The following is a 28,000-nucleotide window of genomic DNA, read 5'->3' on the forward strand; positions in this document are numbered from 1 at the left end:
TCTCTCAACACAATCTGAGCTCACATTCATTAATTGGGGCTGCTTCGTGTCCAGCTTGCAGTGCACTCAAACCTCCAGATCTTTTTCAGCTAAGAGTCCACAAGCCTCTAAGTACATGTGTCAGCTTCAACAGTCAGACTTGGCGCTTGTCAGGGAACCGCCCCAACTGGACCTGGTCTGACATTCAAGGGCGGACGCAGCTCAGTGCCCGGCCCATGCCCGTGCCCTCACCTGCAATGCACCACCATGGGCCCGGCATCCAGGGGGTTGCAGGCCTTGACCCTGCGCAGGAAGGCCAGGGTGGGGGTTGGGTACTCGGGGACCCCGTGGTCAGGCCAGGCCAGGAACTGGAACTGACGAAGCTCTCGCTTCTCACTGGAGCCGGTCTGGCAGGGGAAGATGGGCCGGGGTCGGGCGTCACTGTGTGTGGCCCGTGCTGACCGCCAGCTCACCCCCCCCAGTCCCTCTTCCACACCCTCTCTGGGCCAGGATCCCCAGCTTTCCCCGCCGAGCCCCGGGAGCCCCCCAGGGTTCTGGCACCTTGTAGAGGGCGAAGGTGCGGACGGTGTAGGTGGCCAGCTCCACCGTGTCCAGCAGTGTCACCTGGACAAACCCATAGGTCTCGGTGCCCCGACTCGGCCAGTACTGATCACATTTCACCTGGGGTAGGATAGGCGGGGCCAGACATAAGTGTGGGGAGTTCCCGTCCCCGGGGGGGGGGGGGGGGGGGATTGACTCCCAGGGCCACCCTCCTCCTAGGACAGCTTTCCCTGTTCCACCTCCGCCCCTTCCTCCCGAGTCTGCTCCAGGGCCCTGCTCTGCATGCTGGGTCTTCGGTTTTGTGGGCCAGGCTGAATCTTTGGCTCCATGGACTGGGGCCAGGCCTTTGCCTCTGCATGCTGGGCCTCTGGCTCTGTGGGCCAGGCTGGATCTTTGGCTCTGTGATGAAGCTCTTCCTCCTCTCCCCAGGCTCCTCTCCTCCTTGCTGATTGTGCCGGGGCCTCGCGGGGACCTCGTCTCTTTTCCCATCCCCCCACCTGAGCCCCCACCTCGGACCGCTCACCCGGGACTTCTCCTCCAGCCGCGTCATCATGACGATGGTGGCCGTCCGCTGCTCCCACACCATACGCCAGAAGTCTCCGAGGGTCTCGGGCAGAGGCCCCTGGGTGGCGATGTAGGCATTCTGCTTGCGGTAACCATCGATGTAGTTGGCATTGATGTAGTCGCTGCCAGGGACCCCTACGGTAGACAAGGGCACATACTGGAGTGTGAGCGTTTCTGGCCAACATGGGGTGAGCTGCTGCATAGCCAGTCTGCGGGCAGCCCAGCCCCCGGGCACACACATGCACTGCCACCACCCTGGTGAAGGACGGACAAGCCCGTGCCCCTCTCAGGCTTGGTTCCCCCCTGTGAATGGGAGGAGGGTCGCCCGCTCACCATCGATGGACGTGAGAATGACCCGGGAGTGGTCGTAGGCGATCACGTTGGCGTAGCGGTTCTTGGGCTTGTTGACCTCCAGGTTCGAGTTCTCCCAGGTGAATTGCTGCCCAGGGTCAATGGACTGCAGGGGAGGGAGCAGGCAGAGGCTCAAAGGGTGCAGGCACGGGGGTGCTCTGTACACCTGCTCTGCTCAGCCCCAATGCTGCCTCTGCTGGGAAGCTCCCCCCTGCCCCAAGCAGCCGCTGCCTGCCACCCATGGGAAGTCCTAGTGCCAGTGAGAGGCCGGGACGCATTCTGAGCAGCAGGTCGCCTGCTGCTGACAGGAGGGGAAGGAAACCTGGCTGGGTCAGGCCTCCTGGAGGAAGAGGGACCCAAAGGAGGCTTTCATTTGGGCATTCTGGGTGTGGAGGACAGCATAGAGGTTGGGCCCAGGGACAAGAACAGAACGCCCAAGTGCCAGGTGGAGAGACAGAGCCCTGGGCGACTATCAGGCTGGGCACACACCTGGGAGCACGAAGATGCCCCGGGGGGGTTATTGGAGATGGGGGGAGGTGCATAAAAGGTCCAGGTAGAGCCCGATGTGTGTGGGCGCCAGTTAGGACCCAATGAGTGATGCAACATGGCTGGGCTGAGGAGGAAAGGGAGGCCTCCAGTCTGCAGATGACAGAGTGGGGGCAGGGCGGTGGCAGGCCCAAGGCCTCTCCTGCCTCATCCTCCACGGCTCCTCAGCATGGGGGGAAAGGCCTACCTGGACCTGACCTGCTGTCCCCCTCAGATGGGGAGCCCCGAGGGCAGGACCTCCACCCAGCCCCTCCTCCACCCCTGACCCAGGACCCTGACCTCATACTCCTGGGAGAACTTCAGGCCATCATTGGCCTTGAGCCGCTCGATGTTGTCGGCCAGGTCCGTGATGGGGATGGGTGGGTGGTCCCGCATGCCTGAAGATCACAGGAGGAGGCCGGATCAGAGGGGGCGGGGCAGCTGGGGTAGCCACAATGCATGTGTGTGCGCATGTAAGCACATGTGACCATGGGTGAGCGCGCACACAGCGGTGTGATGATGGACACGGCAGCACATGCGACGACACGGATGAGTGGAGCGTGAGAGAGTGGAGGACACAGGAGGAGGGCGGTGTGGGGTGCGTGTGCCCAAGTGCCCACACGTGTGTGCAGGGGCAGTGCCCAGGGAGGGCGTGGACCCCTGCAGGACAGAGAGGGAGGCAGAAGCCCCTAGAGACAAGGAGTCAGGGACCTGAGACGTCTGGACCAACCGCCGCCTGTGCCCGGCGCACAGCAGCCTTCTCTGACCCTCTCCTTCACCTCAAGCGCCTGAAGCCAGCAGGCCTCGAACCTCCTGCGCTCTGGGCCTGGGCCCTGCCTGCTGAGACTGCCCTTGCTGCTCCTCTTTCTCAGGGATCTTCACCTAACAGACCCGCCCTCCAGGAGCGGCCCAAGCTGGCCAGGGCACCTCTGCCCCTGTAAAAGCGTCCACGTTACGGAGCTCCACAGACAGGTGGCAAGAAGAAAGGCCAGTGGGGAGTGAGCTGGCCCTGGAGATGAAGCAGTGGGCCCTCTGACCCCCCTGCTGACCCTCCTGGACCTCAAGCTTCCCGACTGTCCATAGGCTCTAGAACGCGGCCTTGCTCTACAAAGGCTAAAGGGAAAAAGGACCTGCCTCAAGGAGCTTGGAGGAGAAAATGTGTAAAAACTAAGCACGTTTGGAAAGCTGGGGCAGCATGAAAAGGCTCCCTCCAGAAGGTGGCCCGGACACTGGCCCCTCAGGCTACTCAGGTCTTTCCAGGAACCTCTTTTACTTTTCATTCACGAGGCCACTGAGTTGCAGGTGTCCAGCCGGAGGCTGTGGGGTGCACCCCCTCAGCTGAGGACCCTGTGCAGGGCCGGGAGGGTCACAGTGCATCCTGGAGCTGGAAAAGACCTTGGCAGCCTGGGCGTGCAGCCCTCTCCTTAGCAGAGGAGGCCCAGAGATGCCCAGAGTCACACAGCTGGCAACAATCTGAGGCAGACTTCAGACTTTTGGGGCCTCTGGGTCCAATGCACTCAGCACTGCCCCCCTCCCCATGCTTCCCAGTTACCTCCAGCTTTTTCCTCTGAACCTAAATGTAGGACTTTCCATAGATTCCTGTTAGCTGCCATCTTACTGGAGCTACCTGTGCAGCCAAGTTTTAGCCCGGACTTTGGGGCTGCCTGCACCCTCAGATCTGGCACAGACGCGGCATGGCACCAGGCAGACATGCCAGTCCATGGTGCCCTCCCTTAGAGACCCCTCTGGAGGTCCGCCCTTCTCAGACCTGCCCTCATCCTCACTGATGGTTTAAGACTCACAAAGATGGAGAGAGAGAGATAGGGAGAGGAGGAGGGAAGGCCTGGGGGGGATGAGGAGGCAGAGCCCCAGAGAGGAGGGGAGGGGACGGCCAAGGCTGGGAGGACAGGACGGAGAGAATGAGACACGAGAACAGATGCAGGAAGCTCAGAAACTAACTTGAGATGTTCGGGCAACTGGGGACACTGGAACCTGTGAAGAAAAGACAGACAGAACTCGGGCGCGAGCGAGGGCACACGCTAGGCCGCAGCCCGCGGGCCGCTCGAGGCCTCTGAAACAGGGCCCAGGCCAGCGTGGCAGGGAGTCAGAGAATCGGGAGGGAGCACGGGGAGGCCCGAGCCAGGGGCCAGGGAGCAGGACGGGCTTCAGCCCGGAGCACAAAGGAGGAATGGGGGGGGGGGGGGCGGAGAGCAAACAGCCAGGAAGGACAGTCTGAAAGAGCCCCCTGGTGGGGAGCAGAGAGCGTCTGACCTGCCAAAGAAGCCGGTGGACAGCAGGGCTAGTAGCAGATATCCACCTGGGGCCTGGAGCCCTCCAGGGACAGGGAGCTTACTGCCTCCACTCAGGTGAGGGATGGCTCTGACGTCAGGCCCCACTTGATCGTAACGTAACTGCCCCCCAAGAACTTCTGAGGCCAATCAGAGCAGCTCAGGCTTGGGTCATCTTCCCGGCACCAGGCAGGCCAGGGATGGAGGTTCTGGGGATTTCCAAGCCCCAGACAGGATCTGGCAGCCTCGAGGCTGAGCCCAGCTCAGGACCCCCCAGCCCCACTCTGGCAGTTTACAAAGATCCTACCTGGGGTCTGATAGTTCAGCCTTCTCATCTCTACAGGGTCCGAGGAGTGGGCCAGCAGGGAGTCCTTTAGCCCCACAGCCTGCTCATCCTTGGCTGAAGGAGAGTTGGTCCTTTTCCTAAGAGAACAGAGAAAGGCCCTCTGGAGGGGTGGCTGGGATTTGCAGGGGGGAGGTGCCAGGGCGGACTGGGGGGAGGATAGCCAGAGTCTCAGTCAGACCTCGGAGCACTGAAGACATGACATGGACAGCATGCAGATGACGCGATCAGCACGGGGACAAGCACACCAAGCCTGGGGTGGGCTCCCTGAGAAGACTCGCATCGGTCCCTCCTCCACTGGGGAGGAGGAAGCCCAGCCTGGCAGAGACAGGACCTGTTCTGGCAGAAACCCGGGAGAGGAGGAGAAAAGAGGGTCTCTGTCTGCCTGTCCAGAAGCTGGGGGGGGGGGGCGCTGAACAGCCTATCCTTTGTCTGTCCCAGTCCTCGTCTCCTGCCTTGATTGGGGCTCCCTCAGGCTGTGCTCCATCACCCTCCCTCTCTTCCACTAAGCCCTGGAGCCCGCAATGCCCGCTCTCCCTGCCCTCAGCCCAGCTGGTAGTGACCAGCTCTACTCCATGTCCTGAGCGTCCTCGCCCATCCATGACTGCTTCTTCATCTGCTTCCCAGTCTCTTCTTCCTCTTCTTAAATGCCCCCTTTACTCCAGCCTCCATCTCCCTTTCCTACAGCCATGCCCAGGAACCAAACTCAGGAACCACCCCTGGCTGCCTCATTTTCTCACCACTCTCTCCAAGCTGTTGCCAAGGCAACTTTGCTGCATCTCTCCAACACATGCCCTTTCCTCCTCTGGCAGTGCCCCACACTAAGATTCCTGCCCCAGCTGCCTCAGCTCTCTCCCCACTCCAGTCCAGCCCCACTCAGCCACCGGCAGGCCCGACTGCGTCACTCCCCTCACTCAATGAACTTTAGTAATTAATGCTCTAGTGCCTGCACAAAGCAAAGTCCAGGCAGCTCTGGCTGGCCTGCAAGGCCCCCTAGACCCCACTGCCAGCTTTCTTCCAGCCTCGCCTCCCCCTGCTGGCTCCACCCTGAACCCAGAGCAGGTGTTAGCTGCCATATTGCTCTGGCTGGGCCCCAGCAAAGAGGGCCTAGTGCAGGGACCACCTCTCCTAGAACGCCTCCTGATCTCCTTCGTCTCCTTCCCCATACACTGCAACGATTGTGCTTGTGGCGAGTGGCCTCCAGACCAGTCGCTGCCCCATGTGGCTAGTTCTGTTCTTTGTTCCTACTCCCCCTCCCCACTCCCACCCCGGCTTCCTGGGCTAATAACCAAAGCGCTCTGAACATAAGAGACGCCAGGGCAGGTTTTGCTGAATGTCTCAGGTTCCAAATTGTGTGTCTGCCCATCTCGGCTTCACCGATGAAGAAAGTGAAGTTCATCAAGGCTGGTAAGAGGCAAGGCAGAGACTGGCTTCCAGCTGCCTGATGTTCAAGCTGGGTCCTGCTGCCTTTGGGGAGGACATGCTGCCTATGCGGGGTCTCTGCTTGCAGATGCTAGGAAGCCCTGGATCGAAATGGACCAGGAGTTGGAGCTGGTACAGGCTCTGAAGTCCTTGTCACAAAGCGTGTCTCTATTGGGTCCCTAGGATCATAGGTGCATGTGTGTGTGTGTGTGTGTGTGTGTGTGAGAGAGAGAGAGAGAGAGAGAGAGAGAGAGAGAGAGAGAGAGAGACAGAGAGAGAGAGACAGAGAGAGAGACAGAGAGACAGAGAGAGAGAGAGAGAGAGAGAGAGAGAGAGAGAGAGAGAGAGAGAGAGAGAGAGAGAGAGAGAGAGAGAGAGAACCAGCAAGCAATGAAGAGGGTGAGCTCTGCTGGGCCATGAGGGTATGCTAAGGAGATGGGAAGCAGCAAAGAAGGAAGCCTGCCCTGATGGCCCCTGGGACATCCAGCCAGGTCTGTGGCTAACTCTGCCACTGAGGGCCCAGGAAGAAAGGCTGAGGGGGCGTGAATTAGCGTGAGAAGCTGCGAGCACAGAGCAGGGATCTGAGTTCTGGTGGGTCTTGCAGGTGAGGGGACAAGAAGACAAAATGGGTTCCTACCTTTCTTGTTTACTAGATCCAGAGATAAGCAAGGACAGAAGAGAGGAGCGGTCAGTGTTATCACAGAGCCCGGCCCACCGGACATGCACGATGCCTACCAGGGGGTGCAGGGAGGCCCTCTCCTGGGTTGTTGGCACTGGGCCAGCCCTGAGCAGAGCCCGGCAGGGAGGCCGAGCTCCGCCCCCACAGAAGGGCACAAGCAGGAGCACACATATATGTGGGCAGATGGACACGGGGCCTGAGGGCAGGGACATGAACTCTCATCCGCCTTTCTTCCCTGGGTCCAGCTGTGGCTCTGTACCCAGTTGGAGCTTAAAGGGCAGAGAGCGGACCTGGGAGCCATCTGGTACTGCCCTCATTGTCCAGTTAGACCCAAGTGGAAGGATCAAGGTCACACAGCAAGGAAGCCAGGCTTGCTGTACACAGAAGCAAACGTTGCCCCATTCACACACACACACACACACACACACAAATATACACGAGACACACACACACACACACACACACACACACACACACACACACACACACACACGGATACACACACACAAACACAGACTCCACCAGATACAACCCTGCCCCCAGCCCCACGTCTGCTGCCGGGCGCCATGGGTTCTGGGCTCACCTCTTGAAGAGGAGGATGGCAATGACGATGAGGATGATGAGGATGACGGCCAGCACAGGGCCCATGACCCACAGCATCTCGGGCTCATCCTGCTGCTTAGCCGAGGACACTTCCACGAGGATCTCGTCAGAGTAGGGGCTGGCTGCATACTGTCTCTGGGGACACACAGCAGGAGGAACGTGAGGGCGGGATCGTGTTTGTGGGTGAACCCCAGTGGAGGCAGAGGCAGGAAGACGGTTAGGAGAAACACAGGGATGGCTGGCCTCTGGGAAGGAGGGAGAATGCAGCATGACCAGAGAGGGCATCTCAGAGCCCTGTGGGGGTGAGGGGAGGCAGAATCTCTCAAATGGACGCGAGGGGACAGGCAGTGGGGAGAACCAAGGTTGGCCTAAGGAGGCCACACAAGACAGAGTGGGGGTGAGGAGTAACGGACTAGGCAAGACAGGCTCCCGAGACTGGCGGCACAGGCGACGGCGAAGAGACGGAGGTGGGAACAGCCACCCACAGCCCACCAGATATGTGGCTGTCATGTGCCACCTCTGGCCTCTCCTGCCACCCGCCCACTTCCAGCCCTTCTGCCACCTTTCCTCCTCCATTGCACCTGGCACACACAACCTGGGGGATAGATGCAAGCTTTTTAGAGGCCCCTGACCACCTCTGGGCAAGAATGCCAGCCCCAGGCCCTTGCACTGGGCTCTCACAAGCCTTCCTGGGGACTTGGTGCTCCCCACCCTATACGTGTCCTGTGCCCCAGCCAGGCTGGCTTCCTTTGTTCCCAGAAAACTCTCTCTCCTCTGCCTGTCTCCAGAAGCCTCCTAGGCTTTGGCTCTGGAAAGAAGATGGAGATGGCTGGGGTCAGGGACCATATCTTGCACCTCTGGACAGTGACCTCCAGAAGGGGTAGCAGAGTGAGAGGCAAAGCCAGAATTCACAGGCCCTGGAGGATGAGTACAAAAGGAAAGCAAGCCTGGCCTTGTCCTTGGTCCTACTCAGCATTTAGAACACAGCGCCCCTGTGCAAAGAGGACAGTGTCTGGAGGAGGGTGATCAGACTGGAGAATCTGGGCAAAGGTGGAAAGAACCGGGGATGCCGGCCCTTTGGGAGGGTGGACATGAGAGCCACATGTGAGGACTGTGTCCCCAAGGACAGGGACACAGATATGAATTCTGCTTGGCTCTGAGGACAGAACCAGGAACGAGAAGTGAAAGGTGCAGAGAGGCTGAAGCCTGGTGTTGGGACATAATTCCTGCTAGACCAGGCTACATCCATGAGACCTGGGCTGTGCCAAGGGCAGCGTGCCCCCGTCTCCGGAAAGCTGGAAGCTGAGGCTGGACAGCCACATGCGGCTTGGGGGCCCTGGGAGGGCTGAGATTCTCAGCATTCAGAAGCCACTGCCTGCTGGGCCGAGACAGTGAAGGCCTGCTGGGGAGATCCCTGGCCAGGCCTCCCACTGGGCCCCCAAGACCCACACTCTGCTACATGTCCATTAAAGCAGGTCCCTGACACCCCCTCCTGTCAGAATGTCATCTGCCTGCTGCGTGCATCAGTGGAAATCAGCAGCATTTCTCTGCTGCAAATGAGAAAGCTCTGCGCCCTGGGATCTTCCTGCAGGAGCTCCCCCCCCCCCCCAGCCCCCTGCCCCAAGCCCTGCCGCTCAGTTTCTTCTAACTGGCACCCGCTCTCACCGTGTCGCCCGCCTCCAACGCAGCCAGCACAAAGCAGTGGTAGCTGAGGTCTGGGGACAGAGGCCGGTTATAGAAGCCGTTGTAGCTCTTCTTGTCACCAAGAGTGAAGGTCTCAGGCAGCTCATCCACCTGAGCCGCCACATAGGGCTTCAGCCGCTCTATCTGCCGTCGTCGCCGTGCTGCTGCGCCTCCCTGGCCAATGGCCTCCAGCAACTAGAGGCAGGGAACAGGGTCTGAGAGGATGCCAGGCCTCAAGGCACCCCCTCAGCCACCCTCCCTGAGCTGCCTCCTTGAAACCCAGGAGAGCCACACTGAACCCACTGACCCTTGCAAGTCCAGAAAAGGATCCCAAAAGGGCTGGGTCGGGAGGCCAAGAGTTGACTACTTCCCATCCCAACCAAAGACATCCCCCCACCAAGGATGCAGAGGCCTTGGCCCTACCTGATCCAGCTCAAGCTCATCTGGTGTCTGCCAACGAGGGCTGAGGGGGCCACTAGCTAGGCGGTCGATGGGTACCACCACGATGTAGAACCACCTGGGATGGACAGGAGGCCCAGAAGTCACCTACATGACCCCTGCTCAGATAAGCCCTTCCAAGGAGGGCCCATTATGGTCAGGGCACAGCCAGGCAGCTGGAGGCACTCACCTTACGGCCGACTTGGTCTCTACCCTGGGGAGCGTGAGGGTAAAACGGCCGTCCTCCATGTACTTGGTCATGGGTAGGGGCTTCTGCAGCAGGAGGTCAGGGGCCGTGCGGATGGATACCAGGTGCTGTAGGCCACCAGCACTGCTCCCACGACTCATCAGTACAAAGGAGTACTCGGTATTGGGCTGCAAGTCCCGGATCAGCTTCTTCATGGAGTGACCGTCCACCTCCACACTCTGTCCATTATAAAGGATCTGCAGGGCAGGAGGCCGGCACTTTGCAGCAGCACAGGGACCTACCTGAGTGCCTAACTCGGGCCTGGCTGTAAGGAACCTGCTCATCCAGAAGGCCTCTTTGGGTCTGTCCATACTAAGCCCCAAATTCATGACAACAAAGACCCGGCCCATCTACACCAAAGCCTGGCCCATCTACACAAAAGACCTGGCCCATCTACATGAAAGTCTTAGCCCATCTACACCAAAGGCCTGGCCCATCTACACCAAAGGCCCGGCCCATATATTCCAAAGGCCTAGCCCATCTACACCAAAGGCCTAGACCCAGCCCATCTACACGAAAGACTTGGTCCATATATTCCAAATGCCTGGCCCATCTACACCAAAGGCCCGGCCCATATATCCCAAAGACCTGGCCCATCTACACGAAAGGCCTGGCCCATCTATACCAAAGATCTGGCCCATCTACACCAAAGGCCCGGCCCATATATCCCAAAGACCTGGCCCATCTACACGAAAGGCCTGGCCCATCTATACCAAAGATCTGGCCCATCTATACCAAAGACCTGGCCCATCTACACCAAAGGCCCGGCCCATATATCCCAAAGACCTGGCCCATCTACACGAAAGGCCTGGTCCATCTATACCAAAGACCTGGCCCATCTATACCAAAGACCTGGCCCATCTACACCAAAGGCCCGGCCCATATATCCCAAAGACCTGGCCCATCTACACGAAAGGCCTGGTCCATCTATACCAAAGACCTGGCCCATCTATACCAAAGATCTGGCCCATCTATACCAAAGACCTGGCCCATCTACACAAAAGGCCCGGCCCATATATCCCAAAGACCTGGCCCATCTTACACAAAAGGCCTGGCCCATCTATACCAAAGACCTGGCCCATCTACACAAAAGGCCCGGCCCATATATCTCAAAGACCTGGCCCATCTTACACGAAAGGCCTGGCCCATCTACACGAAAGGCCCGGCCCATATATCCCAAAGACCTGGCCCATCTACACGAAAGGCCTGGCCCATCTATACCAAAGACCTGGCCCATCTACACGAAAGACTTAGCCCATCTACCCCAAAGGCCTGGCCCATCTTACACGAAAGGCCTGGCCCATCTACACGAAAGGCCCGGCCCATATATCCCAAAGACCTGGCCCATCTTACACGAAAGGCCTGGCCCATCTATACCAAAGACCTGGCCCATCTACACGAAAGGCCTGGCCCATCTATACCAAAGACCTGGCCCATCTACACGAAAGACTTAGCCCATCTACCCCAAAGGCCTGGCCCATATATCCCAAAGGCCTGGCCCATCTATACCACAGGCCTACATCCAGCCATCTACACCAAAGACTTGGCCCATCCACACCAAAGGCCCAGCTCTTCTACACCAAAAGCCTGGTCTCATCCACACCACAAGCTCCGCCCACCACACCAAAGACCTGGTCTTCTTCATACTGGGGCCCTGGTCCCAAAGGTAGTCCAGATTCTAGGCCAGTAGGTGTGACAGACTGCCTCAGGAAGGGCCCGAGTCTGCTGCCAGGATCTCTGCAGTGACCTCTGTTACTTAGGGAAGAAGGGAGTCCCCCTCATGCACCATTGGTAAGGCTATAGCAAGCTTTCCATAGTCAGCAGGGGCCAGTTTGAGTTTCTGCCTGACTGGCCCCACCTGAGTCCGACACAGGGAGGTCAGCAGCTGTGATCTCCAAGCCCAGCAAGTGTTCCTCTCCTTGCTGCCGGCCTGGGACCCAGGATGTGGTGCTGAGTCCTTGACCTCCCCCCCATGCTCTGTTACACCTCGAGAGAGCAGCCACAGGGCTGTGCTGCCAAGTGAGCCTCAGGCCAAAGTGAGCCGGTCATCTCTGCAGTGTTCTCCACACAGAGCTCGTCTTCCCAGTTAAGACAAGGATGGAGGAGGGGAGGGAGAAGCCTGCCCATGTGGCCTCAGTGGAGAGAGAAGGAGACGCCGGGTAACATGCCAGGGAGGTAGTCGGACAAAGGAGCCGGGAAGCTCGAGGACTGCTTACAAATGCTCAAACTTTGGGTGACCAACAGAGGACCCAAGAGGCAGATCGGTCCCGGTAGCTCTCACTGGGGCTGCCACAATTGGGCTGGAGCTCTGGGGGTGAGGGCCTTGTCAAAAGAAACAAGATTATTTACATGGGAGCTTCTTGGCGCCCACTGCATAGTGCAATAGCCCGGAAACAGCTCAAAGCTGCCTGCTAACTGGGAGAATTATTTTGCACACAGGGGAACAAGAGGCAAAATCCACGAAAGAGTCTTGGGACAATGCTCAACTTTTGGCCCCACGTAAGGAAATTCTTCAAAAAAGTTAATCCCTATGGAGAATTTTTTTTTTGGCCTGCGAGGTAGATTGTTTACCAGTGGTGATATCTAAATGATGATGAATCAGATATTAAGCAGGAGCTTTTTAAAATTATTAATATTTTGGTACGACGGATCAGATTAAACTCCTTTGAGGTTCCTTCCATATCATTCATTCTGTGATTATATGAGTGGTCTCACCAAAGTCCCCTTAATGTGTCAAAAAGCTAATTTCACTTGCTTGAGAATAATCCAAATGTCTAACTCTCTTAGTAAATTATAATCTTCTACGTGTATCCCAGAGTGGCCAAAAAAAGAAAGAAGAAAGAAGATGGCAGCATGATGCCCTCCAGGGAGAAAGGCCAGTCTCATGAGGAGAGCCAGGAACAAGGAAGAGGGAGCAAAGGAGACTGTGGAAGGGAGGGTCAATTAGAGAGGGGAGAGGGCTTCATTTCTGAAGTTGACCACGTAGGAAGACCACGTAAGAAGCAGCAGCAAAGAGATGAGGACAGAAGGCAGCTCAGGATAGTGTTGGGGGGCTTAAATTACCCAGAAATCTGGGAGGGGCTTTCCCCCAAAAACAGAGGAGCCAAGAGCTACTAGAAAGGTGTCAGTGCTAACTGGGACTTCAATAGGTGGTGAGATCATCCAGGAAAAATCCTCTTCTGAGCCTGCTTCTCACTAACAGAACAAGCTAAGACTCTTAGGGGAAGTGGTTCCTCCTTCCAGAGTTTGAGAAAGAGCCTCAGTAGGGGAGAACGGATCAAAGGGATTGCTCAGGAAGGAGGGGAGAGGCTGAAGGAGCAAAGTCTGGGGACTGCAGTGAGGAGTGTGACCATGGGAGAGGCCATGGACTTCTCTGGCCTACTGAGATGAAAATCAGCAAGGGAGAGATGACCTGGACGACAAGACAGGGTGGGCTAGCCTCGCTTGCCTCAGCCCCAGAAGGCAGAACGCAGAGGGAGACCCTCGAAGCCACGAGGCCGAGGACCTCCCTTCCTGTCCCTGGAGGTCTGAGGGCAGACCATCGGGTATGCTGCAGAATGGTTTCTGCTTCAGGGACCATGAAGCTGGCTCCTCCCACGTCTGGCTGGTCACTGGGAAGCCAGGCCAATTCCACCTCAACAACACTTGAATACATCCCCTCCTCTCCTCTGACTTGCCTGGTCATTGCCTCGTCCCTGGACCACGCTGACAGGGGTCTGCCTGGCTCACGCCTTTGCCCTCGCTAGGCCAGCCCCCAAAGGTTTGCTCACATCACCCTCAGCTCCAACTGGTCCCACAAAGCCGAGCAGGGCTGACTCCCTTCCCCTTTCCACCCTCTTTCATGCTTGTTGCTGCTCAGAGCACCCACTTTGTGGGCGATGCAGGGCCTCCCCTGTGCCTGCCCCACCCCCTCCCAGATGCCCTTGGCATCCCCTCCTGGCACACCTTGAATGGCACTGAAGACTTGTAGGAGTCGGGGACCTCCCAGCTCAACAGCACTGATGTCTTCATCACAGCATTTACCCGGAAGTTCTTGGCGAACACTGGAATTGAAATCAACAAAGGTCACAGGAATGTCTTCCACCCAGGGGGAGACCTGGGTCCTCCAGAAAAATTTCTAGGAGCGACTCCCTGGGCCACCAAGCTGATAGTGCCAGCAGTCACTGGGCAAATGCACTCAAAGGCCACCACCAGGGGTCAGAGGGCCACCACAACTGCAGGTCAGAAATCCATTCCAGGAGAGCATTAAGACCCACCACCAGAAGTCAATGGGAAATTCCCTGAAGAAATCATTCACTCATCAGCATTAGGTCTCTGGTGTGCTCCAGAGGAGCACCCATGCCCGCTAAACAAAGGGTTCAGAGAGGTCTTCCCGGAGGAGGAAGAGCAGAAAGGGGATGCAGCAGGCGAAGTGGAAGCGAGGACGGTCCAGGCCGAGGAACGGCCCGAGCACAGTCCCGGAGGCAGGAGGGCCAAGGGCATATGGCGAGGACGGAGAGAAGAGCCTGGCCGGATGAAGAGTACAGGAGGTGACAGGAGATAAGACTGGAGAGGTGGGTGACGCCTCGGAGGCCAGAATCCACGGCCCGCCGCCACGGCCTCGCACCTGGGCCCCGCCCTCCCTGTGGCGGCTGGTCCCGCTGGCACGGGTGTGGCGCACACACCTTGCTCCACCGGCATGGTCCGTGACTGGATGCTGGGGCTGAGCGGCCCCGGGCCACGGCTGGTGTGGGCGCGGACCTTGACGTCGTAGGTGGTGTCGGGCAGGAGGCCGGCGAGGGTGAGCTGGGTGCCGCTGGTGACGCTCTGCTGCTCCTGCTGGCTGTTGATGTCCCGGTACACCACGGTGTAATTCGTGATGCGCCCGTTGCGCTCGGCCAGCACGGGCGGGTCCCACCGCAGCTCCGTGGTTGATGTGGTCAACCCGACCACCTGCAGGTTCTGCGGAAAGCCACTGGGGGCATCTTCGGGGGTGGTGACTTCCTTCTCAGATGCCTCGCCGGGGCCTGCCCGGTTCCTGGCCGACAGGCGGAAGATGTATGTGGCGCCCTTGTGCAGGCCGGTCACGGTATAGTGGTGGTCCTCGTGGCCGAAGGCCTCCGTGGTCGGCTTCTCCTCGTCCGCCCGCTGGTACTGTAGCTGGTAGCCCAGCAGCTCGCCCGGCACGTCCTTGGGCGGGTGCCACTGGATGAGGGCGGTGTTCATGACTGTGGTGCTGACCATCATGGTGGGCCGGCCTGGGACTGAACAAGAGGGCCCCCCACGGCCGCGGTGAGCCGCCTCCCTTGTAGTCCTCTCTGGCCCGGGGAAAGTCCCCCAGAGGCGGCATTTCTCCCAGGGCTTTGGGCGGACCCCCACCCCCACTGCACTGGTCCTCTCTCCCCCAGCCTGGCTCACCTGCCCCCGTGGTGGTGACGATCTTGGGCTTGCTCCGGGCTCCGTCCCCTTTGGTTGTGTAGGCAGCGACGGTGATGGAGTAGGTGGTTTCTGGGGTCAGGCCTCCAATGGTGGTCTCCTGGGGAATGGGAAAGAAGGGTCTGGCAGAGTCCTGGGAAAGGAGGGGGAGGTCTCCCACGGAGGCTGGGGGCCGGCAGAATGGCGCACTTTGTGGTCCCCGCCTCAGCTCCAAATGGCAAACGGTTCAGCTCTCCATCCAGCCTGGGAGCAGAGTCAGGGGAGTTCTTCATGCCAGGGAATTAGTGGTCCAGAGCCTCTCACGGAGGCCGGGAGGCTGTGGGGATGGGGAAGGGGCTGCCCCTAGCCAGGCCCCCTGTGCTTGGGGGGTGGTTCTGCTCCTCCCTCTTCAGCTTCCCCTACAAAGAGGAGGAATGGCTCCCCTGCTCTTTCCCCCAAAGCTAGAAGAGACCCTGGGGAGCAGCTCATCTCAGCCCTGCACTCCGCAAATGAAGCAGGCCCAGAGAAGGGGATGTGGCTAGCAGTGGGCTCCCACTGGGAGCCGGCAACACCGGCAGCTTCAAGTCCAACAGGGGAGCCGTGTGGCCCCAGGAAGCCCCTTCCCCTTCTGTGAGCTAGCTTCCTCTCCTGCGAAGTGGAGGCCGGGATGGAGCGGGAAGAAAGGACCTCTAGGACCTAGAGACAGACTGACTCCCACAGTGGACGGCCACCACCATAGAAACCCAAGGGCCCAAGATCCAGGGGAGAGTGGAAAGGAGGAAGTGACAGGTGCCCAGCTGGCGGTCATTTCCCCAGGGCCCACCCGAGCTAGAGAGAGAGAGAGAGAATGCCCAAAGATGCCCACCCTGATCCAGGGCATCTATACGAGGGTCCCTACAGCCCCCAGGCTCCCCACACTGGTCCCTGCCTTTGCAATCCCATGCAGGGTGCCTCAAGTCAGACACATGCCACGCCACGCCACGCCACACCACCAACCCTGGAGGGGAGTCTCTTGAGGACCCACAGACTTGGGACTGTCACCAAACCTTTCCCAGCCACAGGGGCTTATGGTGCCTGAGCCCCGGGTCCTCTAGCCCCCAGCTTCAGGGTAATGAAGTCTAGGATTGGGGGAGGAGGGGAGGCAACACAATAGGCTGTTGGCTTCCACTCAAAGCTCGATGGGGCTCAGGGACCTCAGAGGCGGTGATCACCGGCCACCCAAGAGGCAGACAAAGGGTCCCCCAACTGTCCAGGCCCCCAGGGCCTGTCCCCTCGTACCAGCCTTTCCCCAGCGAGGAAAAACCACTCATGCCTTTACTTACATAGTCCTCTGACTCCTCCGGCCGCCACTGACCACGGGAGGGAGAGAGAGAGACGGAGACAGACACGTGTGAGGGAGGGCTGGGATCGGCTGGGGATGGGGGCTCTCTGGGGAGCGCAGCTAGGGGAAGGTGGATTAGAGCCAGAGCAGGGCCCAGGGCTCCCAGATCCCCAAGCTCGCAGAATGGCTCCGGCCGGCCCAAGGAGCCCGGCTTCGGACCTGCCTGCCCTGCACATAGTGTACACCAGTCAAGCAGTCCCCATGGAGGACCAGACAGAAGAAACATTGCCTGGGGATGACTGGGACTCCCCCCGCCCCAAGTTGGGGGGGGGTGTAAGTGGGCTCATGGAGACCAACGGACAGCTACAGAGTGAGCAGTAGGGGGTGGGCATCCAGGTGAAGGGAACGAAGTGGACAGAGGCAAGAAAGAAGGAAGTGACCGCAGTGGAGGGGAGCCCTGCTCTGCTCCCAGTCAGCCCCGGCCCTCATCTTTCCCACAGAGAAATCTGAGAAGAAGGCGCCTGTGTCCGGCAGATTTGTAGCGGCCCTTTCTGTGGGGGCAAGAACCTGTATGTGGAGGGGCTGGACGGGGGAGGGAATGGATACAACAGCGGGCCAGGAAGCCAAGAGGGGGCTGGGGGAGGGGAAGCAGGACCAGTTTCAAGAAGATGAGAAGGGGCAGGTGCCTCGACAGATGTCTGGTCATGGGAGAGAGGGGCTGGCCCCGGTCTCTTTGGCTCCAGCGAGCAGAGCAGAGAGAGGAAGACTTCCATCTGACCCCCTGGCCAGGGGGCCATTCCAAATGGGGCAGGCTGCTGGAAAAGTAGTGAGCTCCCTGTCTGTGGAGGTCTGCAAGCAGAGGCTGAATGTCCATGGAAGGGGGGAGGGTTGTGCCAAGAGTCCTGCTGAGGGACGACCTCTGACATCCTTCAGTTCTCAAGAGCATGTGGGGCAGCCGTAACTCGGACAAAAAGGGGCCACGTGGACGCCCAGCCTCGGAGGCTCCCATCTGGCTGCCCAGCAAGACCACATGCTTCCCTTGGATTGGCCTCTGGCCTCGGCCAAACATGGCAGATGGGGCTGCCGCAGTTGGGGTGGGATAGGGGTGGGAGACAAGCGGGACGGGCGTCCTTGAGATGTCCCTGCTCAGACAGCCGGCCCCGCCCCCACAGAGGCCCTACCAGACAGTTCCAGCTCAGCTTCTGGGGCCGCCTCAGTGGGCTGCTGGACCGTGGGCCGAGCAGAGAAAGAGAGGCCAGGCTTGCGGTGAGAGGCTGCTGTCCTGGGACGTCCGGGGGAGCAGCAGTACCCGGGGCTCCTGGGGAGGAAGGAGCCTCACCCCTTCCCCCTCCCCCAGACAGCCCAAAGAGGCCAGCCAGCGAGGAGATTCAGGCACTGACAGGCATCCGGGCCTGGCCCCGGAACCAGGTGGGGGCTGGCTCAGCCAGGCCTGGCCGAGGAACAGGGACGTGTAGTCCCCGAGTGCCCGTCAGCCACAGGGCACGAATGAGCAATGAGGATGTTCAGCTTGGGAAGAGCAGGCTGGGGGACACGAGGCCTGGAAGGAGAGGGGGAGCGGGCGGAGGGCCGGGGCGAAGATGAGGATCACAGAACCCGGGGAACAGGCCTGGGACCAGAGGAACAAGATGGACTGCAGCCCAGGAGCCAGCTCAGCTCTGGGGCCTGAAAAAGAGGGGGGCTCAGGGAGCCAGGGCCTGGGGGAGGATGGTGTCAGGAAGGAACCAGCACCTTCCAGACTAAAACACAAGAGAATGGCCCAAAGGCAATGAGCTCAAGGTGAGGCCCCCCCCCCCCATCTCAGCTTCCTAATAGTCAGAGCTGCCCCAGGGGAGCACCAGGCAGGAGCAGCTAGCTGGGGGGCATGACCATGCCCTGGTGCAAGCCGGGGCTGCTGGCCTGGAGGTGCTCAGAGGGTCTGTCTCTCTGAGCCTGGGCTCTGAGCTCGAGGCAGGGGGACAACACCAGAAGCCCAAGGCTGAGTGGAAGGCCCTGAGAAGCATTGGGGGGACCGTGGCCCCCCATGCATGGCATGTTGGGGATAAACCCTGGGGTGGAGAGCCCAGAGGGGAGAGGGCGCCTCCTCTGTTACAGCAGAGGGGGTGGGTAGCTGCCCTTTGTCCTTCCCGCCCCGCCCCCGTTCCTGCTCCCAGCTGCCCACACACTGCTGGCTCGCTACCTGAGCTTCGGCGAGCATCACGTCCTTGATGATCGGCTGCCCGCGGGGCTCGTTGTTCTCGAGCCGCACATAAGTGACCTGGTAGCCGCGGATCTGGCCGTGCTGTTTGCTGGACACAGGCAGCTTCCAGGACACGTGCACGGCGGTCGAATTCACTGACTCCACCTCCACCTTTCTCGGGGGTGCGCTAGGCACTGTGGACAGAGGGGAACATCAGGGCCGGGACACGCCTCCTGGGGTGGCTCGGCCCTGTCCTCACTGCTCTAAGACCCTCAGCCCGCTGAGCCCCTACTGTCCACTCAGCTCCAGAGTTCTGAGGCCGGGCCCTGAGCCCACTGACAGCCTGATCTCCACCCCTCCTCTCTCCCCTCATCGGCTCAAAGTCAGAGCCTGGAGCCCAGGACCCAGAGCCCAGCCCACGCCCCTGCCGCTGGCCTCAGTTCTCCCTACACTGGAAGCTCCTCGAGGGCAGGAACAGGTTGGTCTTTCTTTGTCCCTGTGTCTGACACACAGTAGGTGCTTAACAAATGCTTGTCAATGGATGGCCCCCTATGCCCTGGCTGCCACAATGGAGAAACTCAGATGGAAAGAGTGACTTTCTCTAAATGTCCCAAGACGCAGTACGTGGGCTGTCCCAGGAGCTGGGGCCAGCACTAGTCTCCCTGGGGGGCAGAAGTAGGGAGCCCCCTCCCAGCAGTCCAGTCTGGGCCTCCCACACCGGGGCTCTTGTTTCCCACTTGGGACTGCTTTAAGAGCCACCAAGTGGGTGTCCTGGGCCCTCTCTCCGGCTGCCTCCTCACCACTGCCAGAGGCTCTATAGGAGCTTCCCGGCTCCCTGGGGCCACAGACGTCCCCCTTCCTTCCCCTCCTGTATGCTCAGCCCCGGCCCACGTGGATCCCCGGGATGTGCCTCGGAATCTGCTTCCAGAGCTCCTGGCTCAGTTGTTGTAGCTTATTCTTCCTGACCCTACACTCCTCTGCGCCCCTCCACGGCCTTGCCCATGTCCCCAGCTCTGTTCTTGGGAGCCAAGCACAAGAGGGGCCTGGGAACCTCTTGGATGCTCAAAGCCAGCCCTGATGCCCCCTTCCCTGCAGCCCTCAGGCTCTGCCAGTGGAGCCAGAGACCCAACAACGTGCAACCTTTCCTTGTGGCCAAACTTAGCACCACGCTTGGCACAGTGAGCTTGGAGCTGCCAGCTGTTTCCCCGCTCGGCTGCTGCTGGGATCTGTCCGGCACTGCGACCACTCACCTCCTTGTTCCTTAGGCCTCTGTCCCCTTGGGGAGCCCAGAACCCCAGAGCTCTTGGCTGACTGACCCTGGGACTTCAGACTTGGGCTAGACCAGCCTGGCCTCCAACCCCCATCGGCCTTATGACCCTCAAATTCCTCATCCATAAAATGGGCTCATAACAGCCTCTTCTTCCCAGATGGCGGAGGATCCAGTGAGGCCCTCACTTAGCACTTAGCAAGGGCTTGGCGCATAGTAGGTGCCCTTTTTTCCCCTATCCTGGGTTTGGAAAGTTGAATTTTATATCCAAATGAAGGACTTTTCACTCATCTATAATGAACTTCCCCTTGGGAGATTTTTAGCCCCAGGCTTCTGTACCAAGATCCTTCTGGCTCCTGGTTCTGTCACCTGTGGCCAGCTTGCCCCACCCCCTCTTAATCCGAGTCACTGAATGCTTCCCAGCCAGCAAATGGGGAGATGCGTGACTGACCGCCCCTGCTCTCCCTTTCTTTGGCCGTCAATGACCTCAGAGCTGACCTCCTCTACCAAGCCCCCCCACCCCAGCCAGGAGACCTTCTCTCTTCTGGGGCAACTGCAAGGGAGCTCAGCGGAGGACTGAGGCTGGGGGGAGGAGGACTTTAGAGACAGGAAGGAGCCCCAGAGCCAGGGAAGCAAGCACCCCATTTTACACCCGAAGAAACAGGCTCAGGGAAATGCCCAAGGTCCATCAGTGAGGGTCTGTGCCCAGGGCTTTGGCCCCTAGTCAGAGCTCACGTTTCCTGCTTTCAGAGCGTCTCAGACAGCCTGGAGCCACCCTGCCAGGAGGGCTACTAGGAGGAGGGGCTAACAGGAGAACCTCTCACAGAGACCCTGGGACATGGGAAGGCCCAGAAGGAAAAGCAGGTCCAGCTCCAGCCGAGCTGGACAGGGGAGCAGGAAGAGGAGGGGTGAACTCTGACATGGCCAGCGGGCAGCCGGAAATGCAGCTCAGAGAGGCCGGAGGAGGGGCCGTGGGCATCAGAGAGGAGGGTCTCTGGAAGGATGGCAGGGAGGGGGAGAGGGAGGAGGACAGAGGGAAGGAGAAAGACGAGGCAGGGAGAGGGGAGAAGGGAGGAGAGAGGAGGAGACAGAAACCAGCTGAGCGACATCTCCCCAGACCTGCCATTCCCCCACCCCCCGCTGGAAGGTGGCACCTACCGTCCTCATCGGTGCGCACCAGCACCGGGGGGCTCTCGGGGCCCGGCCCCACATCAGTGTGGGCCCGCACCCACACCCTGTACTCTGTCCACTTCTCCAGGTCCTGGATCTCTCGGCTGGAGCTGTCTGGTCCAATGCCGTCCACCACGTGTCGGGCAGTGTCCTCGCCATCCACCGCCTGGTAGGCGATGGAGTACTGGGTGATGACGCCATTGCGGCTGGCAGCCGGAGGCGGGACCCAACTTACCCAGACCGTGGTGGAGCTGGTACTGACACACCGAACGTCCTGGGGAGGGGCAGAGGGGGCTGGCGGGACAGAAATGGAGGAAGCAGCGAGATGGAGGGGGTGATGCATGAAGGGGGCAGGCAGGGTGGAGAGCAATGGGGGGAGTCTGGGGCCCAGCCAGGCGACTGCTTCTGGGGAGGAGCGGGGTGCCTGGCCACCTCTGACTCGGCCGGCCCCTCCACACTTAGGCAGGGGCCTGAGGGCCGGTCCTGCGAGTCTGGGCAGCCCCGTCCCCGTTTCTCCAACTCTCACGGGCTCCCTCAAGCCTTACGTCCACAACCCACAGGCTTAAGCAGACTGCCTCAGACCAGACGCTCCTCCCAGCACACTGACCCTCCCGGGGGGGGGCAGGCCCGGCTCACACGCTCACACTCACACCTGGGACCTCTGAGGGGACTTTTCTCTGAACCTCCTCCTCGTTTACTCTGCGTACCACGTGAGGGTCATGGCCTCCACCCCCACCTCGGCAGTGCCGCGGGTCAGGTACGTGACTTCTGGCCCTCAGATGCACACCTGGAACGGCCTGGCTGGGAACCACCCCAATGGAAGAGATGGAGCCATGGATGAGATGGGCGGGTGTGGGGAAAGGGGGGAAGGGGTGGGTACCACATGCAGACTTACCTGAACAAAGACAGATAAACATAGTGACTTATGGGGGTAGAGATGGGGATGGGGGGAGGGAGAGTTGGGCAAGAGGAGGAACATGTGGCCAGAGTGGGCTGCCCAGGCCCTCGAGCCTCCTCTAGAGCATTCGTTTTCCAGCCTTCCCCAGAGGCAGGTGCAAAGTTGCTTTTGTGAGAAGAAACTTGTCTCCGTGAATGGAACTGAGACAGATTAAGCCAAGGGGTGGGGTGTGGGCCCAGTCCAGGAGTAGTGGGGGGAGAAGAGAGGGGGATGTGGCTACTCTTGCCATGTGGTTGGAGGTTGGGCGTTTCTGCAGCCTCAGCAAGCAGCCGAGGCTCAGTCTCAGGCTAGTTTCTGGGGACCAACAAGAACCCACCAGGTCTCCAAACACCTGGGTTACTGGGCCAGTGTCCTAGAGACAGCCCTGGACCAAGTGTTAGGATTTTGTCTTGTGGAAAAAGAAGAGAAATGAGAATGTGTCATTGGTAGAACCGTGAAATGACCCAATTTGGAACGATGTGCCAAGGGCTGGGGACCTGCACCCCCTTTGACCCAGCAAGATCTCTCCTGGGTCTGTATCCTAAAGAGCTCATAAAAGAGGGAAAAGGACTCCCATGTGCAGAACTATTTGTAGCGGCTCTTGTGGGGGCAAAGAATTGGAAACTGAGGGAAATGGCTCAAGAAGTTGTGGTACAAGAAGGTGATGGGATATTGCTGTTCTGTAAAAATGACAAACAAGATGACTATAGAAAGGCCTGGAAAGATTTACAGGAACTGATGCTGAGAAAAATGAGCAGAACCAGGAATGCATTATGCAAGAACGTGCAATTATCAACTCTGAAAGGCTTGGTTCTTCTCAGGGGATCCAAGGCAATCCCAACAGACTGGACAATGCCCTCGGCAGCCAGAGAAAGAACTAAGGAGACTGAAGGTAAAGCCACACATGCTATGTCCACTTTTTTTTTTTCCTCTCCCACATTTTCCCCTTTTGTTCTGATTTTTCTGTCCCAACATGATTCACAACGTAATACGTATTAAAAATAAGTAAATTTACTAGGAAAAAAAAGAAAGAAAGAGAAGTGAGATTCACGATGGACAGAACGACTGGCCTTCAAGAGCAGTCACTGGTAGGCCGAGATCCCTATAGAAGGGAGTCTCTGGTGAGACGCCCCAGAGATCTGTGGTGTTTAGCACTGTTACCAATGCTGCAATACAAACAAAAAGCAAGAGGGCCTTGCAGGTCACCTTTGCTAAGGCACAGAACTGGGAGGAGGAGCCAATCGATACATGGGACCACAAAGTCGGGATCCACAAGGACCCTGACAGGAAGCCAAATCTAAAAAGATGCAAGTCCCCAAGGACCAGCGTCAAGTCCGATGTCTGGAATCAGTCACCTGTGAAGTGGGGGTGACTCTGTAGCTGTAACAGGACTGCTGCTGCTAGGGATCTGTCATCCAGGCGCTAGAACAAGGATGAGATTGCTGCCAGAGCCGCTTAGAAGGACCTTCTTAATGAAAGTGGGGGGCGGGGGGAAGGGGTAGGAGGGGAGCCTCAAAGGTCGGAACCATCACCTGGCTAGGGGAAGAAACACATCAGGGACCTGGAGCAAGAGTTCCGACTTAATGTGGGGACCATGGAGTGCCGGAGCACCTCTGGAATGAGGATGCTCTGTGGGAAGAAAGACGTAGAGAGCCTGTCAGAAATAGAGTATGGGGCAAGAGAATGGGGAGAAAGAGATCTCAAATCCTGCTGGGGGCTACGCTTCAGGGAAGTCATGGGATAGTCCCATGTTCTAAGGCCTGAAGTGGGTCCCCTTGACCCTCAAGCAAATTAAGCCCTTTTTAATTGTTGGGAGTGGGATTCTGGCATTGCCCTGGTCCCTGAGAGAAGACAGAAGCTCCCTGAAAAAGGAAGGGAATCTCAGTGTGATACAGGATCAGATTTGTGCCTTTTACTGTACGAATAAAATTTGCTTTGGGTTGGGAAGCCTTGTGAGTCTAAATGCTTGCAAGGTGGCCAGCCCTGGGATTATTAAATATTTACTATTCTAAATGACATGTTCAAGGTCCTCAAAGTGTTTCTAGGTCCTCTATGTCTGGGGAGATCTTTTCAAAGAAGGGCGGTAGCCATAAAAGGACAAGTACGGTGAATGGGTTGGAATTCCCTCTGGTATGAAAAGAATGAGAGCCGAGAAAGTAAACATGCTTTTGCATTAAGAGAGATGCAGGCCCCGCCTTGGTCAGACCACCTCAGAAAGACTGGGCTCTCCTCTGGCAGGAGGGAGGCTGGGGAAAGGACATTGAGAGAAGAGGAGTAAGATGTGGGGAACACCATGCTTCAGGCCCCAAGAACAGCCATTGATGTAAGTGGGTTTGTGCGGTCCATGGAAGACCTGGGGGCATGTAACGGCCGACCTCAAGCTCATGGAGGAGGAGTCTGATCAGCTCCGTCGTGTTTGGTTCCATGAGTGGAAAACTTTTTTTTTCCCTAAGAGGAAAGGCTTCAATGGACGTGGGGGATCCTTCCTGCTCCTAGATATCTTCGGGCCTCCAACCAACTACACAGGGTCTCCAGGGGGCACGTTCCCCCAGAGGGTTTGATGTGAGCTGCCTTGGGGATCAGAGAAGGAATGATGCTCTTTACTTCTATCCTATAATGGAATGGTGGAGGGAGGGAGATCGGGGCGGGGGGGAACCTTCGAGTTTCATCTCAGACTGGAGGCCACTTACCGGCTTCTCTCCTTAGCTCTAAAGGAGCCCTCGGCCTGGGTCTCATCAGTGCTTGACCCGGCCTTGGAGAAGACGCAGGCTGGGGGAGGGAGTGTGCGCCCCAGGCCTCAGGAAGGCCCCAACAGGGCCACGAGGCTCAGGACAGGAGGCGACAGCCCGGGACACTTACTGGACTGCTCTGTGCGAGTCTCGATGGGGGGCGTGAACACGCCAACCCCCAGGTCTGAGCGGGCAGCCAACTGGAAGCGGTACAGGGTGTCTGGCTTCAGGTCCTCCAAGACGTAGGATGACGCTGGGTCAAAGGTCACTTTTTGCTAGACAATCAAAAGGAACCAGTCAACCAATCGTCCTTCTGGAGGACGATTCTCCTGTACCCTCTCCCCTGCTTCAGACTGGGAGTCTTCCTCAGGCCAGAACCTTTCTATGGCTCCCATCACCTTGATGGATTACAAGGCTCAAAAGCCCCTTGGCTCAGGCCCCGATGCCCTCCTTCCTGCAGAGCCTGCAGGCCTGGCTGATGCCCCCGGTCAGTTTCCCCCTGCGCCTGCAGCTCGGGCTCCTGGACTCCCCTTAATCCTCCCCCTGAGCCCTGCCTCCTCTCCTCCATTCATCCTGTGCCTCTAGTGCCAGGAGGCCCACATGTGGAGCTCCCCCCGGCCTCCCCGACACCTGGGGCAGGGACCTCTCGGTGCTCCTGCCCCTGACTTTTGTCAACACAGGCCCAGCAATTTCCTCATGGCTCCTTTCTTGCCTTTGGGAGTCTCCGTGGCGACCCTGCCTCCCCCATGCACGACCCCTGGGGCCCACTGAGTTCCCCGGCCCCAGCCCCGGCCCCACTCACCTGGGGCCCATCTTCTCCTTCCCAGTAGAGCAGCTCGTACTTGGTGATTCGCTCCTGGGGCGGCAGCAGCCACGACAGCAGCACCCTGGTGTCTGATTCAGCCTCGGCCCGGAAGTCTGCGGGCTGGGCGGGCACTGAAAAGGGTCCGTGGCACAGTCAGCCCCGCCCCCCCCGAGGCAGCCCCTGGCCATTCCCTGATAGAACCGCCTGAACCCAGAGCCTGACAAGTGATCTCTCACCTCCCCAGGACAGATGTCTGGGCCAACTCTGGGAGAGGCCCGCCTGTCCAGACATTTCTGCCCTGCCCCTCCAGCTCTCCTGCCCTCGTCTTCTCTAGTCTACGCTGCGCACCCAGGTCCTGCACCCCACTGTCACGTGGCAAGGCGAAGGCCCCGTATCATGGGGGAAGGGCCATTGTCACCCTCACCCTGACTCAGGGTCTCTGCTACCCCCCAGCGTGCCACCACGCCTTGGCACTGAGCGCTTTATGTCCGGTTTTCCCTCGCAAGGCTCAGCCCGCTCGGGACTGCCCTGTCTGGGCCGGGGCCGCGTTTTACAGGTGCCCAGGGTGGGAGAAGCCACCCTCCCCCGAGCCGGAGCCGACCCAGTGGGCCCAGAAGGAGAGGGGGAGAGCTGCCCCGAGTGGGGCCCCACGCACCTCCCTGCTGCGTCTTGACCTGGATGGGGGGGGAGGGGGGCCCGTCGCCCACAGCAGTGAAGGCCAGCACACGGATGCTGTAGGTGATGCCGGTGACCAGGCTGCCCACGGTGGTGAGGTGGCTGTCGTCCGTGTTGTGCTTGTGCCAGGAGCTGAGGGGCAGCAGGGCGTCCGGCGTGTAGTAGACGCGGTAGCCGCGCACCAGCCCGTTGGGCTCGTCCGGCGGCTCCCACTGCACCAGCATGGTGCTGGCGCTCAGCATGCGGGCCTGCACACGCAGGGGCGGGCTGGAGGGCGCCTGCTCCCCGGTGCGGGCCGTCACCAGCTCGCTGGGCGGCCCGCGCCCTATGTTGTTCACCGCCAGCACCCGGAACTCGTATTCTGAGAAAGGGCTGAGGCCGCCGATGCTGTAGCGGGTGGTGGCCACCCCGTCCACCTCCTGGAACGTGCTGTCCCCGGCCGTCGGGCGGTACTGGATGCCGTAGTAGGACACGGGCTCCGCGTTCCCCGAGTCCCAGGTCAGGGTCACGCTTGTGGCCGTGGTCTCGGTCACCACCAGCTCGATGGGAGGCCTGGGCAGCGCTGGGGGCAGAGGAATGGGTCAGCACCCCCACCGAACCCGGAGCCCTGGCTGCCGAGCGGGGACTGGGGCCGGGAGAAGTCGGGTCAGCTCCCGCGAAGGTCACTTTCCCTCCCTCTGCTTTAGGTTCCTCATCCACCAAACGACGTCTGGCCCGTCCACGTCCCGAGCTCTCCGCTCTGTGTCGCGCCAGGCCGGGAACAAACGCCGGCGACTCTCTGGCACGTCCTGGCTGATGATAACAGCATCTCTATGGCACCTGTGCCGGGCATGGCGCTAGTGCTCTCTGCATATATCATCTTACTGGAGCCTCGTGAGAACCGGGTGGTAAGGGCTATTATCATTCCCATTTTGTAGATGAGGAAACTGAGGCAGAGAGATTCAGTGACCTCTCTGGAGTTCCACTGTCACTCCAGACCCAGGCTCTATGCCCGGCTCACCTGCTGCACCGGCCTGCCGCCACCCCGGCCCGGAGCTCCCTGACGGGGCCCGGGGATGAGGAGTCGGGCAAAGTCTGAGGAACTTCTTGCCTGCTCTGCCCTTGCCCTGCACCAGCTCACCTCGGACTTCTGATGGTGATGCCCCAGGCCCAGCTAACCCCTTCCTATTCACCCTGTGCCACTCCAGTTCCCAATTGTCCTAACGGTCTGAGATTCCCCGCGGCATCGAGGATTCATCCCTGAGAAAGATGGCAAGCGGAATGGAGCCTTGGGGCTCTCCCCACAGACCTTCCAGGTAAACACCTCTTAATGATGTCTCCTGGACATTCTCTCTGTCTGTCTCTTTCTCTGCATCTCTGTCTTTTTCTCTTTCACATACACACACACACATCTGAAGAGGAGGAGGAGGAAAAGCTGGCCCTTATCTCCCTCTCCTTTCTCATCACTTTTCAGCTCGTCTTTGCCCGCCCCCCCCCCCCCGCCCCGGGGCCTAGCCCGGCTGACCTTTGACAGTGATCTGGGCCGTGGCTTCGATCAGGCCCAAGGAGGAGATGGCCACACAGGTGTAGTTGGCTGACTGGACAATGTTGGTGAGTTCCAGCACGTTGCGGCCGACGGGCATCTCGTCTTCCCGGGTGAGCTCCTCAGCCCCAGCCATCCACTTGACGTAGGGCATGGGTGCGCCCACGGCCACACAAGTCAGGTTCACGCTGCCCCCGGGCATCACCTCGTGGTTACTGGGGGGGATGGAGAAACGGGGAGCCACCCGACGCACTGCAGGAAGAGAGGGGCCCGACAGACTTGTGGGCCGGGCTGGGGAAG

General features: G+C 59.4%; 1 protein-coding gene across 10 annotated transcripts in view; it reads right to left on the bottom strand.

Annotated features, from left to right (window-relative positions):
• PTPRF (protein tyrosine phosphatase receptor type F) overlaps window positions 1-28,000 on the bottom strand; it is an 81,361-nt gene that overhangs the window by 6,767 nt on the left and 46,594 nt on the right. Inside the window, exons 8-28 of one of the 10 annotated variants that reach the window (XM_074266169.1) lie at window positions 27,683-27,952; window positions 26,159-26,740; window positions 25,501-25,634; window positions 24,829-24,973; window positions 21,021-21,326; window positions 18,596-18,789; window positions 16,400-16,426; window positions 15,081-15,198; window positions 14,348-14,926; window positions 13,629-13,726; window positions 9,627-9,880; window positions 9,422-9,515; window positions 8,981-9,193; window positions 7,296-7,450; window positions 4,576-4,691; window positions 3,940-3,972; window positions 2,281-2,378; window positions 1,438-1,561; window positions 1,064-1,239; window positions 541-660; window positions 232-386 (exon numbers count right to left, since the gene is read on the bottom strand). In XM_074266169.1, the coding sequence (XP_074122270.1) occupies window positions 232-386; window positions 541-660; window positions 1,064-1,239; window positions 1,438-1,561; window positions 2,281-2,378; window positions 3,940-3,972; window positions 4,576-4,691; window positions 7,296-7,450; window positions 8,981-9,193; window positions 9,422-9,515; window positions 9,627-9,880; window positions 13,629-13,726; window positions 14,348-14,926; window positions 15,081-15,198; window positions 16,400-16,426; window positions 18,596-18,789; window positions 21,021-21,326; window positions 24,829-24,973; window positions 25,501-25,634; window positions 26,159-26,740; window positions 27,683-27,952 (3,991 nt within the window). The remainder of the gene's footprint in view (window positions 1-231; window positions 387-540; window positions 661-1,063; window positions 1,240-1,437; window positions 1,562-2,280; window positions 2,379-3,939; window positions 3,973-4,575; window positions 4,692-7,295; window positions 7,451-8,980; window positions 9,194-9,421; window positions 9,516-9,626; window positions 9,881-13,628; window positions 13,727-14,347; window positions 14,927-15,080; window positions 15,199-16,399; window positions 16,427-18,595; window positions 18,790-21,020; window positions 21,327-24,828; window positions 24,974-25,500; window positions 25,635-26,158; window positions 26,741-27,682; window positions 27,953-28,000) is intronic. The other 9 variants (XM_074266173.1, XM_074266170.1, XM_074266175.1 and 6 more) reach the window with 9 other exon arrangements.

Source organism: Sminthopsis crassicaudata, chromosome 4 (genome assembly GCF_048593235.1).
Source record: "Sminthopsis crassicaudata isolate SCR6 chromosome 4, ASM4859323v1, whole genome shotgun sequence".
Lineage (NCBI taxonomy): Eukaryota > Metazoa > Chordata > Mammalia > Dasyuromorphia > Dasyuridae > Sminthopsis > Sminthopsis crassicaudata.